Source organism: Glycine max, chromosome 5 (assembly GCF_000004515.6).
Source record: "Glycine max cultivar Williams 82 chromosome 5, Glycine_max_v4.0, whole genome shotgun sequence".
In the NCBI taxonomy this organism is placed as follows: Eukaryota; Viridiplantae; Streptophyta; class Magnoliopsida; order Fabales; family Fabaceae; genus Glycine; species Glycine max.
Window position 1 is genome coordinate 5,352,895 of NC_038241.2, and position 18,070 is coordinate 5,370,964.

Below are 18,070 nucleotides of genomic sequence, written 5' to 3' on the forward strand. Positions count from 1 at the left end.
AAGAGAATTAAAATATAAACTATAGAAACTAAAAAAACCACTTTAAAACGATAAGGACTAAAAAATACAAATGATGAAACTATATGAACCAAATGAGTAATTAAACCTTTTTATTAAATAGATATATTTGTTAATTATTTTTAAATGAAATTTTTAATTATGTTAAAGATGTTAATTTTAATTAAGTTAAATTAGTGAAAGTTTGAGTTGGTTAATCATGACATAAGATAAATACCTATAATCAATGCAATGGGATCTGACTATAGTTATTACTTTGATTATTATAATAATATTTTTTTGAATAATAATAATTACTATTATTAATAATTTTATTGTTAAAATCATTACATCTTTTTATTTGATTTAATTTTATTATTTACTACTTTTTTAAATTTATTTATGTATAAAAAATATTGTAAGTTTCAAAATTTATATCTTTTGGAAATGTATAGGTATTGAAATTACTAGACTTAATTAGGGGTGTCAGAGTGAGCCCAAATCCGATAAGTCAACTCGGTTCATCGCGAGTTCGGGTTAGGTAAAAAAGAAAATACAAGTTTTGTATTATTGAGAAAAAATGAACTTGACTCACTTAGTCCATGGGTTAGATGTATTTAATGGGCCAAGATAGGTTTGAGTTAGGTTGACGCGTTAAATCCACCTAAGTAATAACTAATAAATAAATTTGTGTATGTTGTCTTGACAATTTGGTATTATAGTGTTGTTCAACTATGACTAAGATTAATGTTTGGATTTAATACTTTAGGATTTTAAGAGTTTTGAATGGTATTTTATGTATTTGAGAATTAAGATATTTGATCTGAATGATTATTTTCATGATTTATATTAAATGCTTACATGATTATTCAAGATATTTGTCTGTTATCTGTATTTGTATTTAAATCATTGAAATGCCTTTGGTTGAAAAAATGTCACTTTTTTTTTAAAAAAAAAGAGAAAGCATGTTTTTAATTTTTTTAAAATGTTATTTTTGGATATAAAAAATTTGGTGTGCCAATCCACTTAATCCATCGACGTGATGGATTAGGGCGAACTGATATTTTCGTGGGTCAACCTGTGTGAGCTAGATTGGCTCGTTTTGACACTCCTATACTTAACACAAATTAAAATACATATTATATTTTGTTAGTTTATATGCTTAATTATCAATTAAAATAAAATTCTGCATTATTATTTGATATTATTGGATTAATTCAATGGCTATTGTCTAATTAAAATCTTAATCTAATGCCTCACAAACATTCAAGTCTCTTTAACATATACTTATATAATAGATGGTTTAATATTACCAATTTAATTATTTTTTTTAATAAATCAATAAATGAAATTTTACACTACCTGTAAAGAATGAATCTTTTTTTTAAAAAAAAATTAATCATAAGAAAGTAAAAGTAAAAAAAATATTTTAAAAATATAATTTTTAATGTTATTAATATACATGTGCAATAATTTTAAATAATCTTATCTTTAAAATAATAGTTAAAAAGATAATATAAAAATAATTATGACTTTATGATTATATTTGAGGTTACAATTTTTTTATATATTAAAAAAGATAATTATTTTTCTCTTATCCTATTTAATAAATATATAATTTCTATAAAATAAAATTTTAAAACATTAATATTAGATCATATTCATTAAAATCAACTACTGAAATATAAGTTTTGATTGTGATCATTTCAAATGAACTTAAAAAAAATTTAAATTTCTTTACACAACTTTTAAGTACAACTCTAGCCTTATTATTAATAAATCTCCATGAACCGATGACGTCCACTAATTGTTTACAGTCGGTCTCAAATATTACTTGTCAAAATACATATCAGAAGCTCAATTTAAAGCAGCAAGGAGAGATGTTGCAACAATATTTTTAATTCCAACTTTATTTTTAATATTTTTTTAAATTTTTTTTATCAATGTTTATACAATACATAACAATATATAACATCATAAATTATTTATCATAAATATAAAATATAATTCACATATTTTTTTAAAGACAAATGAAATATTATTAAAAGAGCACCAAGTGTGACCCTATAAGAAAGGGATTACATGAAGTACTACTAAAAAAACTCATAAAAGCCAAACATGTGGCAATACAACCATATCTATGCCAAAAGAAAAATACAATAAAGGATTCAAACACCAGTTTCCAAAGGAAAATGCTCTAGTGCAATGGCCCTTATATATCATCTAAGTCCACGACAATCTCTGAATTTGACTTAAAATGCTCCGAAATTCTAAAAGAACACCACCCATGAATATAATGGAATTACGCTGCAACCATAAACACCAGCTTGTTGCATGACATAGAAGGAGTATGACGTTTTGCAATTTCTTTCCACAAAACAAAGAGCCAAACTGACACTAATGTTGCTGCAACATATTCATAAACCATGCTAAAACACAACCAATTGAAAACTGCATTCCACACCTGATGAGAGTAAGTGCATTGTGCGAAAAGATGATTCAAGCTCTCCAAATCATGTGCACAAAACACACAACCAGGTTGATCAACAGCCATTCCCCCTATGCATTAATGCCACACGAGTTGGTAATCTTTCCTATAAAAACTTCCATGAAAAAACCAGGACTTTAGATGGTACTAAACACTTCCAAAAACTCTGTTGATAAAACTGTGTTATTATTAGAAAAAATTTAACTCCCACGATCTACTAAAAATAAAACAAGATAAAATATATAAACGAGAGATAATCCTCAATCTCCTTGAACTAACTTTGAAATTAAATTAGACCTAAATTTATATTATAAGAAACTAATTAAACTGATAAGTTTCACATCGATTAAAAATAAAAACAAGTTAAAATATATAAGTGAGGAATAATTTTCACTTTTTCCGACAAAAATTGTTATTATCCTGATTTGGTAAAGTAAGGAGAAGGAAGACATCAAACATAAATCTCCGACACATCTATCTTTCCAAAACAGTTATTGATCCATCTCCGACCTTCCTAGAAACAAAATTTGTAAACTAAACACCATGTGTCTACAACCATGAGATCGTAGCACCTGGACGCACATCTCAGATCTAAAAGATTATTGGAACATGAATCGATTCTCCCAAACCTGAAACAAAGAAAACAATGCTAGCGTTGTTGCCAGTTAGGAAACACCATCTCCATTTTCGCCAAGAGGCTTATGTTAAAAGCCTCCAACAAGTTCTTCATCACGCCCAAACCACCTTTACTTTACATTTAGGGAGGCAGATAGTGTCAGTGTCTCAACTAATCCATACGATTATTTTTTGGAATCTTTCGAACTAGTGCAAAAGAATCTTCATTGTAATCTAGTTACTTCAAGAATCACCTTCTTGGGAGTCTTATAAAATTAAAAGAAGTAAACTAGTCAACCAGACAACACTGAATTTATCAAAATGGCTATTCCTCTTGCAGAGATATGACGTTCCTTCCATCCAATAAGCCTCTTTCGAAAGAAAATCACAACTAGATCCCAAGTTGAAACTTCTAGGATTAGAGCCTACAGAAATTCCCAAAAAGTTAAAAGGCAACATCTAAAAATCTATCATGCACATTGACCCATACAAGTTACTTTTGGAGTAATTCACCCTCAAATAAAAAACAAGCTCAAAACTTATCAGAATATCTTTAATAGCCCACAAATTCTCTCAACATGCCTCACCAAACATAATTTACATATTGAAAAATATTTTTCATTAGAGTTTTTAATTATAATATAATTTATATATTTTGAAGTATTTATAAAATATAAATTTAGTTGTATAAAATAAATATTATTATATGCAATGCACATGCTAAAATAATTGTAAAAGAAGATAAAAGGAAAACGTTCAATAGTTAAATAAGGTTAAATAAAAAAAAGGGCGGCATGAAAAAATTGATAATACAATAATAGTAGTGAGACAATTAGATTAGAATAATGAAAGTTTATTGTAATGTCTATTACTCCCTCAGTAAGTGGTTAAAAATAAATGATGGTTAATTTTATTTCACGTAGTTAATTGTGTGATAGGATTATTGAAATATCTATTACGGTAATAGTTAATTACATTTTTTGGGTGGTGGACACTGGCGGACAAAATTGGGATATAGGATGTTCTTTATTCTACTATTTTCTTTATACTATTTTTTAAAAAATATTTTCTTTTTAATAAATATCCTCTATACACTTGTTAACAGAACCTTCAAAATTTTGCTGTGAGAATGGAACTGAAAATTAACTATCAAGATTAGTTTCTTTCCGTCTTTTTTCCTCCAATTATTTTAAAAGCGTTACAGAACAATTACTAGTAAAAAAATACAAGAAAATTCTAAGTGATCATTGTAATTCATGTATGCAGCTTAGTAGCTTCAGCTGTAATAGTAATTCATAGTATATCACCATCAGTAAGATGGTGAGCTAAATTTAATCATTTAGTGAAATGTCCTTTATAAATTACTTCAATTTCAATTTGGTTCCAAGCACATCATTTTATGTCTTTCATCAGGATTCATGTTACACATGGAGACACATTTTCACTGCAATGGACATGAGACACATTTTCAAGCACGCCATCATTCTTTTCAGGTATAGATAAATAGCACTGAATGAGATTTTTCTAGGAAAAAAAAGAAGAAAAGCACACACAAGGGAAAGAAAAGAGAAATTTTTTCATGATTACGCAGTAAATAGCATTTATAACGCGCCCCAGTTCCCACTCATCGTCGTCAATTGCCACCCTGTCTCCCTTGCCTTCAAACTCGCTGCCTTCTCTTTCATTCACACCCCCTCGATATTTTACCGATAATTTGACGCCCCCCATCATCTCGCGAAAACTCCCCCTCCCTCAATATCTCCCCAAAAATTAAAAAGTAATCCAAAACGAATAATAATAATAAAAAAAAGAACAAAAACAATGGAGTGAAGGATAAGAAGCAGTAGTATCTTAAAACTGCAACAACTCAAACTGAAAGCTGGTTCTCCGCTTCAACAAAAAAAAAAAAAAACTACTTAATTTAATTTAATTACCATTCTACCCAACCTTTATTGCTCTATATATCTATCCACACCTATCTCATTCTCCTGAACAAAATTTTACTCATTCACTTTTCCAACAAGCCTAACCAAACCAAAACCTCTTTTTTCTAAAACAAAACCCCTTTTTTACCTTTTTTATTTTTTAATTAAATAAATAAATTTATTATTTTCATTTTTCATATATTTAATCAATGCATCTTTCTCATTCCATTTCCACACCCCTCGCTATTAATTAGTCCTCCTTCTTCGATCTGCTTCTTTCTCAGTTTCAGAGCTCCTCGTCACTCTTAATAATCTCTCTCATTTTCTTCTTCTTCTTCTGAACCCTAAACTAAACCATTATCCAGCTCGTGTCGTTTTCAAAATGCAGTTTTTGTTCCAATGAAGAAGTGAAATAGTAGTAAGAAATAAGAGAGAGAAAGAGCGAGAGAGAAAGGTTTCGAAAATGCGAGTGAAGGAAATGCACCCGTTGTGCTGCATCTCGCTTGAGAGTCCGGGGATCGGGAGCGACTCGCCGGAGCCGGAGGCGGCGGCGCTGTCGAGGACGAGGAGTCTTCCGGCCGGCGGATCTGATGGCATTGCGCGGCGGGGATCGGAGGCCACGGTGGCCGGAGTTCTCTATAAGTGGACTAATTACGGCAAGGGATGGAGATCCCGCTGGTTCCTCCTCCGCAATGGCGTCCTCTCCTACGCCAAGATCCGCTGGCCGGAAAACCTCAACCTCCTCTCTCCGGTCGACGACGTCCGCCTCATCGGTGAAGTCACTGCCAACCGCCTCGCCAGAGAAGCCGCCTCCGCCGCCGCCACCGTGCGGCGGAAGAATCACAAACCTCCTTCCTCCTCCTCCTCCTCCGCCGTCGTCCATCTCAAGGTATGTACGACTGTCCAATTTTCATTATTAATGTTTTTAGTATTTATTTGTTTCCGTTATGATTATGGAAATTTACTAAGGTTTATCTTCGGTGCTGATCTGAATCACTCGTTATAGTGTGGGTCAGGTCTCGGTCTCGCTTTAAAGCAGTGTCGTGTTCACGTTTTTGGCGCTACCTCACTGCAACTTTCCTGTAGAGGCAACGTTTTTTTTCCTTTTATATTTTGAAAAACAATAATAATTACTATATATATAAACTTTTCGCGAGGATTTCATTTCATTTCATTGATTTCCGGGCATGAAAATTATGAACGCGATTGATTCAGATTTAGATTGTTCTTGTGGCAGTGTAAGTAAAAAGCGGTTGAAGAAAATCTGAAAGTGAGGCTTTGATGCCCGAGCGAGCAATAGCATGGAAACCTGCGGGTTTCTAAAACGTTTCGCATCTTTTTGTTTCGTTTTTTTCTTCTTCCTTTTCTCTTTTCTCTCTCATCTGGTTTTGTTTTCCTTTTCCTTTTCCATTTCAAAGTTTGCAATGTATGGAACTTTTTAAATCCTGATTTACAGCTTTAACTGGTTGTTAATGTGTAGTGGGTCACATCAACAGGTGGCCGCGGAGGGTAGGGATAGCCTACGATTATCCCTATGGCATTAACTTGCGGTCACGTCATGCCTCCTCCTCTCTCTGCCTTTTTCTTCATCCACCATTGGTTGAAATCAATCTGCCTCTGCACCACTCTGCATTAAAATTTCATTGCGTCATTTCGTTCTTCCTTGCTTCCACTTTTTCATCGCCACGCCATTTTTCTGCAAATCCCAACCTTTTCGATCTCTTCCAATTTCAAGCCTAAAAATTTACACCAAACTGGAAATCCCATTCCCACCAGTAACTTTCATTGATTTTTCCCTTTTTAACAGCGCCAATGGAAGGGTTTAAGCTGAAAAGACAAAAAAACAAATATTAACAGTGCGGTGATCTAAGAGAGGTGTAATTAGGGATCTTGGACTCTGTGTGTGTGTTTGTGCTTCTTCCAGGTGTGAGCTTCGTTGTAAATTGTAATGTCTCGACGTTACTTTAAAGAGGGGAAAAAACTGAAAAAGCATTTTCGGTTATTAGTTTTATATATATATATATATATATATATATATATATATATATAAAAGTGAAAACATATGGAAAGGTCCCTTTTTTGTCTTTGTCAACAGAAATATGTTTACGTAGGACTTGCCACCATGGTGGTGGGGTATCTTCAGTTCAATATATATATATATAATTTTTTTTTTATCTTTGAAAATGTGTGCTGGTCCTGCTACTGTTCAAGGTCAACATTCAAGAGCCAGTGTTGTTCTCCCCGGATAAAAGGAAAAAAACAAAAGGAAGTTGGAGATAGTAAGTTTTGGTTTTTTACATCATTACCTTCTATCTCGAATCATATTCTAGTTTAGTAGTGAGAGTAGTAGCATCATGCCGTGATAGCCCAGTGAGGTAATTTCGTTTTCAAGCTTTTCTGTGTAAACTTAATTTGTCTTCTCAAGGTGGGCTCTCTTCCCCACTTGTGCTTCTCAAGGGACATGCTTAATAATAATCTTCCTCGCCTTCTGCTAGTTGATAGTTGCTGTTGCTGCTATGTTTCTTTGTACTCCAAACATTGTCTTGTAAATCAAAATTAAATTAAAAAATCTCATTTGTTATACGTCATTGGTATTTCAGGTTCTGTTATAAATTCTATTTATATATATATATATATATATATATATATATATATATATTAAAATAGAAAAAAAGTTATATAATGATTGTGTAAATTTTTTGATATAGTTATTGAATTATATACGTAATATACCTTTTAAAATAATTATATTAAAAAATTATATAAAAGATAATTTATTATTAAATGATAATATAAAATTATATATGCCATTAAATTTTTTTTTTCAGTAGAAAATAAAATTGGATTTAATAGATGAATAATGATACTTATTCATTGTTAAGCAGATCTCGTCATTCAGGGAGAGCAAGTCAGACGATAGACGGTTCTATATATTCACATCAACAAAGACTCTCCATCTGAGAACCGATTCGAGGAAGGACCGTGTGGCGTGGATACAAGCTTTGGTTTCAACCCGCGGATTGTACCCACTTCGACCACTCAGTGACCATCTCTCCCTCGCGCCAAATAATATATCTGTGTCAGCCGAGAGGCTTAAGAAACGCTTGCTTGAAGTGGGTAGCAGTGAGAGTCTTGTCAAGGATTGCGAGCAAATCATGCTCGCTGAGTTCTCCGAATTGCAAGAGCAACTTCAGATCCTATGTCAGGAACGAATGAATTTGCTTGATACAATAAGGCAGCTGGAGGTAAATTTCATTACCTGTGTTGTTTGTATGTTTTACCTTTGGAATACCTGTGACAATTTCTTTGTTTGCTTTATTTGAAAGCTTAGAACACTATTGCGTATTACTTCACTCCTCCCACGTACAACAACTCCTCCATTTCAAATTTGGTAGAATAACAGATGGAGATTCTCTAAATTATGAATTATACTACAATAAAATTCTTCCATTTAATTAATTTTCTAAAGTTTTTTTTTTTAAATTCTGTGGTGGGTGGGGACTTGGGTGGATCAATACTGAGCCAGCTTGACAAAACAATCACCGAAATTACTGTGTGTGTGACGAGACATTTATCTCTAATGCTTCAGTTTTTACTGTTTTAAACTTTGTTATATTTCCTGCTTTCGTTTCTTGGCTCCCCAAATTAATATTAAGTTGACTAATAACTTTAATATTTTTTTTTCTCCCAATTATCTTGTATGTAATAATATTTCTTATCATGGGTCTATCAAATGGTAAAATGCTTTTCCTTGTTTTTGTTCTTGCTCAATACCTATAATTGTACCTTGCAGTATGGAGATAGAGTTTTAACTTAATTGATTTTTTTCTCTAAAATTATTGGTGTTATTTTTTTTTTCCTGGACTGCTGCTTATTGAATATACTGAATTAGTGCAACATTACATTACATTATTGCTGTACTTTTCTAAGTTTGTAAAACATGTGGGCATATTGCTTAAGATATGTATCACTCTAGCTTCCTATAAAAAGATAAGCTATTCATGTATTGGTGCTGTTCAAACTTCAAACCTATGAAACATCAAACAGGGATATTAAATACAACAATGTCTAAAATATAAGGCATTGGGACCCTATATATATAAAACAAAAATTTAGATTTATTTATTTATTTACTTTCTAAAGTTGTTGTTTACAATTTTCATATCACAAATAGAATACTAAGAGGGGTCATTTGGCATTACAATCTTTACCAAAAAAAAAAAAAAAACCAAGACAACACGATGAATCTTATCTCTTGAAAGTTAAAACAACTGGTTAAATTATGTGATAATGAGCCTTACAAAAAATTACTAAGAGCTTCACTATATATATAAATTGACTTTTTTTTTAATAATAGGAGCATTTAAGAAGTGTCTAGCTAAGAATAAGTGTCAATTCACTCTCTTGTCCCATGTCCAAGCCTAGTTAGAAAGGTGTTTGAGATGAATTTTTTTTTTTTAATTGCAACACAACAAAGAGGTGTCTAACACATGTTCAAGGTGTGTTTGACAAATGTCGTGTCCTAATAGTGTCCAACATGACGAATCTCTATTTTGTAAGGGGTCCATGCTTTATAGGCTAAAACTAAAGTGGTTTTTTTTTTTTTTTTTTTTGATAAGCACTAGGTTGATATGAACTAGGTCTAATTGCATATGTTACATCACATGATATGCTTGGTTCATTTGGTCAAGCACCTTGGCTGATCTGTTGGTTTTGATGGTATCGCATACTGATTCTCTCCCCCACCCAAAGAAAGATCATAATCATGAACCATGGTACTCATAATTGATTACCATTTGCACCCCCCTTATCATATTTATTCTTCTTCCTTGCTTTATATATATTTGAATTCTACTATCTTTTCTGTATTTTGTATCTGTCTGTCAGCATGTGTTTAGTTTCTAAATGTGCAACCTTCTGTTACTCTGTATGTGACTTACTAATCTAGTTTTGTTATTGATCTTGAACAGGCTGCTAATATTGAACCTGAGGCCACTGCCTTGCATGACAGTGAATACCAATTAACAAAGAATGAATTTTCAAGTCTAGGACGTGGAAAATATAGTGGTATTACTTTTATATGTCACTATATACTTCTCATTATAATTTATACATATGTTGTGACCTTTCTTTTTCTCATGTCATGTAATTAGCTTGTGCTAATATTTATATTTTAGAATCTTCTTTGTCTCGATAGTGATCATAGGAGCCTATAGTTCTGTGATATGAACATGAAGAATATTTCATATTGCTTACAAACTACTGTTTGGATTATGGAAAGTATTTTGCTAATTGTCATTAGAACAATGAATCTATGCTTTTCTATTTTTCTAACTTGCATAGTTTAAAATCCTTTTAGTGGATAATTTACTAGCATCTTCTTCACGATATTACTTCTAAACTCTACAAATTGATTCCTTTACATTTTTACTATCTTTTATATTCAAATTGGCATGAAATTATTATTTCAAAAGTCCAACTGATGGGCTATGATTGCTTATGCATTGCATCCTTTAGTTAATATTTTTTTGGATAAATTGTTTTGGTTGAATCAATTTCTTTTTTTTCTATCCTATGCATTGGTTAAGGGAATTAAAATAAAAAAATATTTATGAATGGGGAATTCAAAAGCCATTTATTGCTTTCTTTTGTAAGTACTTGAAAGCATTTAAAAGGATGTATTTAATGCCTTTAACCCATGCACCTGATGTACATGATGGAAAAATTGGATTAATTTTATGGTAGATCCGGGTTCACATCCCTATTCTTGTTGGTTTCTTCTGTTATAGGGTAGTTTATTCGTAAGGAAATTTACATATGAACTTGATGAACATAGTTATTTCAAATTTTGATGCATTAAAATGGAAAAAAAGGCAACAAAATTGTTTGATGTTATCTCTAATGATCATATGCAATGAACGTGTTTTCACATATATTTGTGGTTTTCAGAATGCAGTACTACTGAATCATCTGATGATATTGAGAAACAGGAGATGGAGGAAGTGTCAGATGAAGATGAAATCTCATATTATGACACTAAAGAGTATTTTACAGAACATGGTTTTAGGTGTGGGTCAACAGGAGATTTGGATTCAATGAACATGTCTGGGGAAGGTAACACACAGTGCATTGATTTGGAGAACAGTCTTGTTGGGAAGACGATCAATGATTTTGGGTACCCTCAGATAGCAAGGCGAAAGAAGCTTCCAGATCCTGTTGAGAAAGAGAAAGGCGTTAGTCTTTGGTCAATTATCAAAGACAATGTGGGCAAAGATCTAACACGAGTGTGTCTTCCTGTATACTTTAATGAGCCAATATCATCTCTTCAGAAATGTTTTGAGGACTTTGAGTACTCTTTTCTTCTGGATCGAGCTTATGAGTATGGAAAATCTGTAAGATATACATCTTGATCTTGATTGTGTTTTTTTTTTTTTTGCCTTGGTAACCAACAAAATTTCAAAAGTGGGGGGGGACCATTTCTTTTTTTTTTTTTTTTGGTCCTTTTTTGAAAATGGGTTTTTCCCCTGGGTTTTTGCCTTCCCCATAATTTGGTACAAAAGTTAGCACTTTCCCTTCAACTTCCAATGCTTTGAAATCTTTTGATGGTAAAAATTGAAAGTTTTTTTTTAATTTTTTTGAAAGGTTTGGTTTCACGCTTTTAATTTGTGATTTTTTTAGGGTTGAACTTTTTTAACCATTCTTTTTTAAAGGGAAAAATAAAATTTGGGCCCAACCATTCCTTTTTTTTTTTGGGTTTTTATGGAGTTGTACTATTTGGTGAATTTCATTTTCCCCAACTTAAAGAAGAGAAGGGGGGGGGGGGGGGGGGGCGGAAGAATAATAATATTTACTGATTTAATGACTCCAATTAAACTCCATTGAATAACTTTTTGAAACAAAACAGTACCTCAATAATTTAAAAGGATAATAATCTTGATCAATTGCCTCATAGGCAACTGATGCATTTGTATATACAGTGATCTCTTCTCAGATGAATCCGAGGAATTTTTTGAGGGAGAGACCTGTATTAATCATTTGGCTACATTTAATTATTTTTTATTTAGCCTCCTATAGTTCAGTTGAAAGATGACATTGTTTAATGCTATTGAATGTGGCAGTTCAAACCTTTGAGTTTTATTTTCAGGGAAACAGTCTCCTTCGGGCACTGAATGTTGCTGCCTTTGCAATTTCTGGATATGCATCATCTGAAGGTCGTCATTGTAAACCCTTTAATCCATTGTTAGGGGAAACTTACGAAGCTCATTTTCCTGACAAAGAAGTTCGCTTCTTTTCTGAGAAGGTTAGTTCCTTATGATTTAATGATGCAGAGAATTGGCCAAGAAACAGGATGTTATGCTGCAGTGTATTTAACTTGGGCTAAAGATGTGATAACATACATGGCTTATTTTCTAGTTTTGGTTTGAATATCTATAACTCAACCTTCACTTGAAATTTCCAACAAATTTAGTTTCATATAAAACATTTTTCATTTACAAACTTTGAAATGAACAGAATGCAACGTAACTTGTTAACTGATATTGAGAAATGGGACGAAAGTGAAGAGAATAACTGAACTATGGTTTTGTTATGCTAATGTTATGTCATTCTTTTGGTGGGGTTTTACTGTTTTCTCAAACAATGTGCAGGTAAGACAATTAACCTGCCAATATTTACTGTTTTCTCAAACAACTGATTATGTGTGAAACAGGTGAGTCACCATCCAACTGTCGTTGCCTGCCACTGTGAAGGTAGAGGTTGGAAATTTTGGGCTGACAGTAACATTCGGTCAAAGTTTTGGGGAAGGTCAATTCAGCTTGACCCAGTGGGAGTTCTGACCCTAGAGTTTGATGATGGTGAAATATTTCAGTGGAGCAAGGTATAAATCGTGAAACGACTGTTTGCATGGACAATGTATACTGTCCAGTGCTTGTGACTTACTTCCTCCGTTTTTTTTTTACAAGAAAAAGAAAATCAATTTTTTTTATTAAATATAAGCAAAACTTAATTGTTTTTATGTTATTTAATATGAGATTAATATTAAAATATCCTTCATTTAATAGGAAATTTATGTTTAATACCAAATTTTAATGAATGATAGTTTAAAAAATATATATTTGTTTTTTAACTAAAAATAAGACAATTTAATAAGTGTAAAATCAAATTTTTTTCTTATAAAAGAAAACGGAGGGAATAGCTTTCTAAGCTTCATATTATAAGTATTTATATTAAATTCTAAATAATTGTTAATTGTAATCCTTTTGTTTTCTCCTAGGTCACGACTACAATTTATAATCTTATCCTTGGCAAAATATATTGTGATCATCATGGGAACATGGACATCCGAGGTAATCGTCAATATTCGTGCAGACTCCAGTTCAAAGAACAGGCGATTCTTGATCGAAACCCTCACCAGGTAGGAGTGTTCTAATAATATTTAGCAACAATGGCTTTGTCCTATTAAGCCTGATGTATTATTTCAAGTTAATTTACTAACCCAGCCTGTCCTTTAGTTTAGGTTGGTTCGTCTGAAATTTTAAATTTCTTGTCTTTTGCCCGCACGTGGTCCCACTCAAAATATCTGAAGGAATCTTATCTTCTGTGTTTTTTACATACCAAATTGTTCATTAGAATGTGCTGTATGTCTAATTAGGTACATGGCTTTGTTGAAGATGTAATGGGAAAAAAGGTTGCCACATTATTTGGCAAGTGGGATGACAGCATTTATTATGTTAATGGCGAAGTTAATGTGAAGCCAAAAGATTTCACTATGTCAGACACAAACTTGCTGTGGAAAAGGACTAAGCCACCTTCTAATCTCACCCGCTACAATTTGACATCATTTGCCATCACACTCAATGAGCTTACTCCCGGGCTAAAGGTATAATGATGTATTAAATCATTATTCGATGTGCGTTTTCTTTTTTCTTCTTATGCATCTCTAATTCTTTGTTATAGCCTTTTCTGATCCCGGGTAATTTGATCACGGATTAAAGGAGAAGCTTCCACCCACGGATTCCAGGCTGAGACCAGATCAGCGGCATCTAGAGAATGGGGAATACGAGAAGGCTAATATGGAAAAACAAAGGTTGGAAAAGAGGCAAAGAATGGTATGTTTGAACTCTTCCATGGTTTGTTCGAGAAACGTGCATTCTATCTCTTCTTTTGGATTCTTGTTTGATCATGTGCTTGTGAATTTCTTAACTGTATACGCTAAGCATAATATTCACTTGGCAAAATATTGATTTTAGTTCCCGTAAATATAATCAATTTTTGTTTTAATCTTTCAATTTTTATCGTTGGCTTTGTGTCTCGTGTTTTTGTTTTAAATGTTTCCATTCATTGCTTATGTATGCATTTACACAATAGTAGACATGTTACATCATAACCCATTTTAGAATGGTTGATGACATGGCATGACATGACTAAATACTTGTCCCATCACCATTAAGCAGTGATAATGATTTATTTTTCCTTTGTTTACGAGAATTAAAATTAATATTTTCTCCATCTTCTAACTATCGTATAAGAAAAAAAATAATTTCAAAATAAGTTTTATTTTAATTTTTCAATATAATATCATTCATTTTTTTATATCAATATTTCTAATAATTTTAATTTTAATTTTTTAATTTAATATTAATAATAAGATTAATTTCGTAAAATTACTACTTACTTTTATTCATCTATTTTTTTTCTTGGTCTCTATATATAAAAAAAAATCTTAGAACGAAACGAAATCGAGGGAGTAATATTTTCTTGAAAGACATACTAAATTTGATTTAAACATATTTATATAATCTTCATGTTTGGTGGCTATTTTTATGAGTAATTTATGGAGTATAAACTTTTGTGAGATTTGCTAATAAACAAGCTCTTGTTTTTTTAGAATTACATTAACAAATTATAACTATGTAATTTTCTTAGTAGATCATAAGTGTTTGTTACCATATTCATGAAAAAGCAAGTAGGTGTACATTAGCATCTACAATTTGCTAATACATTTTTTAGGACTATATTATTAAATTATAACTTTAGTAAGAGTTATAAAATCAACTTGATAATTGAAAAAAAATATTTAAGAAAAAAGAGAAAGAAGATAAGGGAAGAAGTCGATGGTTTGAATTCTCTACTATCATTCTAATAAAAACTAATAATTATCATTTAAAATTATAACTTAGTTTCCTTAAAGCATAGTAAAGGTGTAACCAGATAACATACTTAAAAAAAAAACACTGAATGTATATTAAATTATTTTTTAATTCCTCTAGTATGAAAATTGTGCATTTTGGTATCTCAACTTTTATTTTTAAGCTAATGCATGTCTTATGATCATTGAAGATTTCACTTTTTAACAATAAGTAAAGTTTTTTCCATTATACTGTTAACTGATGGTCATTGAGTCATTTAATTTCGTTAACCTATATTTTGATGATCATCATGCTTCTCATACAGTCAAGGAAAATGCAAGAAAATGGATGGCAGCCTAGGTGGTTCCACAGACAGAGTGAAAATGGAACGTTCCGATATACTGGCGGGTATTGGGAAGCGAGAGCTCAAGGAAGATGGAATGGATGCCCAAATATCTTCGGTGAAATTCATGAAGGCAATTTTGATCCTTTAGGTGCATCTTGATGTTAGTTCAGGTAACATTTACATCTATTCCAAAAGATGTTCGATACTATTATCTATACACCTTATACCCTGCATGCATGTGAGGGACATGTATATCTCAGCCTCTCAGGTCCACCAAATGACGTTCATATGGAGATGATGACATGTTAATACTGTTGCTGTGTTGCAGATAATGATAATGATAATGATAATGAATGCAAATTACTATGTGGAGGGTTTATCTTGAACCTTCTTGCATGGAGGCAACTTGTTTTACTGAATCGAAGGGGAGAGTACTCTTTAAACGAGGCTCGTTGAAGTTCTGGTTGGGCAGGTTTGTGGATTGTCCTTGTGTTACGACTTTGACAACAAAAAACAAGGAGAGTGATAACATATATCACTTGATGCGATTCTATGTGAAAGTTTCTTTTTGAATTTAAATGATTTTAGTCGCCTGCCGCTGGTGAAAGTTGTAATTAACCTAATATGGAACAAGCATTGCACGTACACAGGTCTTCTGCAGAGAGCTGTGGTCTACTGGGAATATCAAACAAACTGAGGCTGTTACTTCATCTAGATGAAAATATATTTGAGCAAAGATTTCAGCTTAGCAACACTTGTTAGATTAGGTTGTCTAGATTGTAAGCTTTTTTTCCCATTTAAATTTTGTTAGTATGTAATTATTTGGGGGTATTAGCCTATGTAAGATTCTCTCCGTTGATCCTGATATTCTTGAAAAAGCTACTGACTTGGCCGAAAGGCTATCAATTTGTTTCATATTTGTTTTCGTTTTCTAATTAATAAATTGATAAATAGACAAGATGTGTTTTCTCCCATGAAATGTACCACTACTTTCTTTCACGTGCAAAACCTTTAACTCCCTTCCTCTATAAGAAGAATATGTCTTAGGTTTATTATATAGATTAAGAAAAATTATAATACTCCCTTCTAAAATTAACCTTATAATTAATTTTCTTTTGTTGAAAATGATACAACATTCTAAAACTATTATTAATGGTATAAATAAAAAATTATCAAAATTATATTAAAAAGTTCACATTCGAGCATGTATGTAAAAGGGGATTTTATGTTTGGAAAAAAAAAATCACATAAATAATGAAGATTAGAAGATATAGGCACACACAAATATAACAAAAAATAAAGAAAGATATAAATTAAACGTGGCTCGTCACTCGCACCTCTCTAGTCTACATTCATACAACATTTTAAAGAGTATTCATTATTTCAAACATGATTAGTAGTTTTTTGAACAAACTTCAGAATTGAAAACACTTTCCATTATGACTTCCTTTCGCTCACACTCACTTGGTGGTGATCAATTCGGGTTGTGGTATTTTTTCAATTTGCATGACCTTTATGATAATAAGATTTTTCAAGAGTCAAAATATATCCATCAACCCTTGGAACACACCTTCAATTTCCACCCACTCACATAATATTTTGGAATTTTTTTTATTGTTTTTTAATCTCCCAACAATTCATCTCTCAATTAAAATGTTCAAACCACTTGGTTATCATCTTCGCTTTTTTTTTTCACAGCATGCTTTCACTCCAAAAAAATTGGTATGCTCCCTACTATACTTCTGATCTCAATATTTCTGAGTATTGAATGATACTCTTCATGTACTTGTATCATTGATAGCTATTAGGACATGCTACTTAACTCCCATATAACTAAGAAGACTTTTGACACAAGAATTTTCACATGAATCCACTATTACCTTCATCAAACTTTAGTATGGTTTGACCGGTCACTTGTTCCGTGCAAGTCAACTTTGATATCAGTGTTAGGGAAATCCCATTTACGTACAATAATGAAGATCAAAGAATCTGAGCACACACCCCATCACAAATGAAAATAGTGAAAGAAAATATTAAACGTGGTTTGAACATGTCAAACATTTTGTTAAAATGTGTGAAAATTAAACATATGATAGTAAAATGTAAGAAAAATTTGGATGATAAAATTCATAAAATGATAATAGTTGGATGGTAAAATGTACAATTAAATCTAATTCTTTTCCCAAAATTTGAGCTCTTGTATACTTACCATCACTGAATTCGTAAGCATTTTATGTAATTATTTTTTTGAGAAAAATTTAGGAGAAGGGAATGATTCCCCAAGCCAAAATAGGAAAAACTTTCGGAATAAAAAAATACTTATAAAGAAAAGAGAAATTACATTTATCTCACAAATAAATTATCTATTTAGTCCTTAATTAGAATATTACCCTCTCTCCTAAATAGTTCTTAAAAGTAATGAAATTTTATAAATAGTCCTAAAATATTGAAAATCTCTAAACTTAGCTCCCGCATTAATGTAGTTACTTACATTGAGAGACTAATTTGAAGGATTATGTAACATTATTTACTAAAACAAGGGGGTAATACTTTAAAATTAAATTGATAAATT

The 18,070-nt window shown here is 31.7% G+C and overlaps 1 protein-coding gene across 3 annotated transcripts; it reads left to right on the top strand.

Annotated features, from left to right (window-relative positions):
• The first annotated feature begins 5,092 nt into the window (after positions 1 to 5,092).
• On the top strand, positions 5,093 to 16,456 carry LOC100812205 (oxysterol-binding protein-related protein 2A). Of its 3 annotated transcripts, none has more exons than XM_006579564.4 (11): positions 5,096 to 5,914; positions 7,911 to 8,270; positions 9,996 to 10,092; positions 10,975 to 11,417; positions 12,170 to 12,325; positions 12,734 to 12,901; positions 13,298 to 13,438; positions 13,676 to 13,903; positions 14,019 to 14,132; positions 15,478 to 15,668; positions 15,827 to 16,456. In XM_006579564.4, the coding sequence occupies exons 1-10, from the start codon at positions 5,489 to 5,491 to the stop codon at positions 15,655 to 15,657; spliced, it is 2,313 nt and encodes a 770-aa protein (XP_006579627.1). In that variant the 5' UTR covers positions 5,096 to 5,488; the 3' UTR covers positions 15,658 to 15,668; positions 15,827 to 16,456. The 3 variants fall into 3 exon arrangements, 2 of the variants coding, with proteins under 2 accessions (XP_006579627.1, XP_014630976.1); XM_014775490.3 differs by lacking the exon at positions 5,096 to 5,914 and adding an exon at positions 7,288 to 7,304; XR_414210.4 differs by lacking the exon at positions 15,827 to 16,456 and having other exon boundaries at positions 5,093 to 5,914; positions 13,981 to 14,132; positions 15,478 to 15,513.
• The last annotated feature ends 1,614 nt before the right edge of the window (positions 16,457 to 18,070 follow it).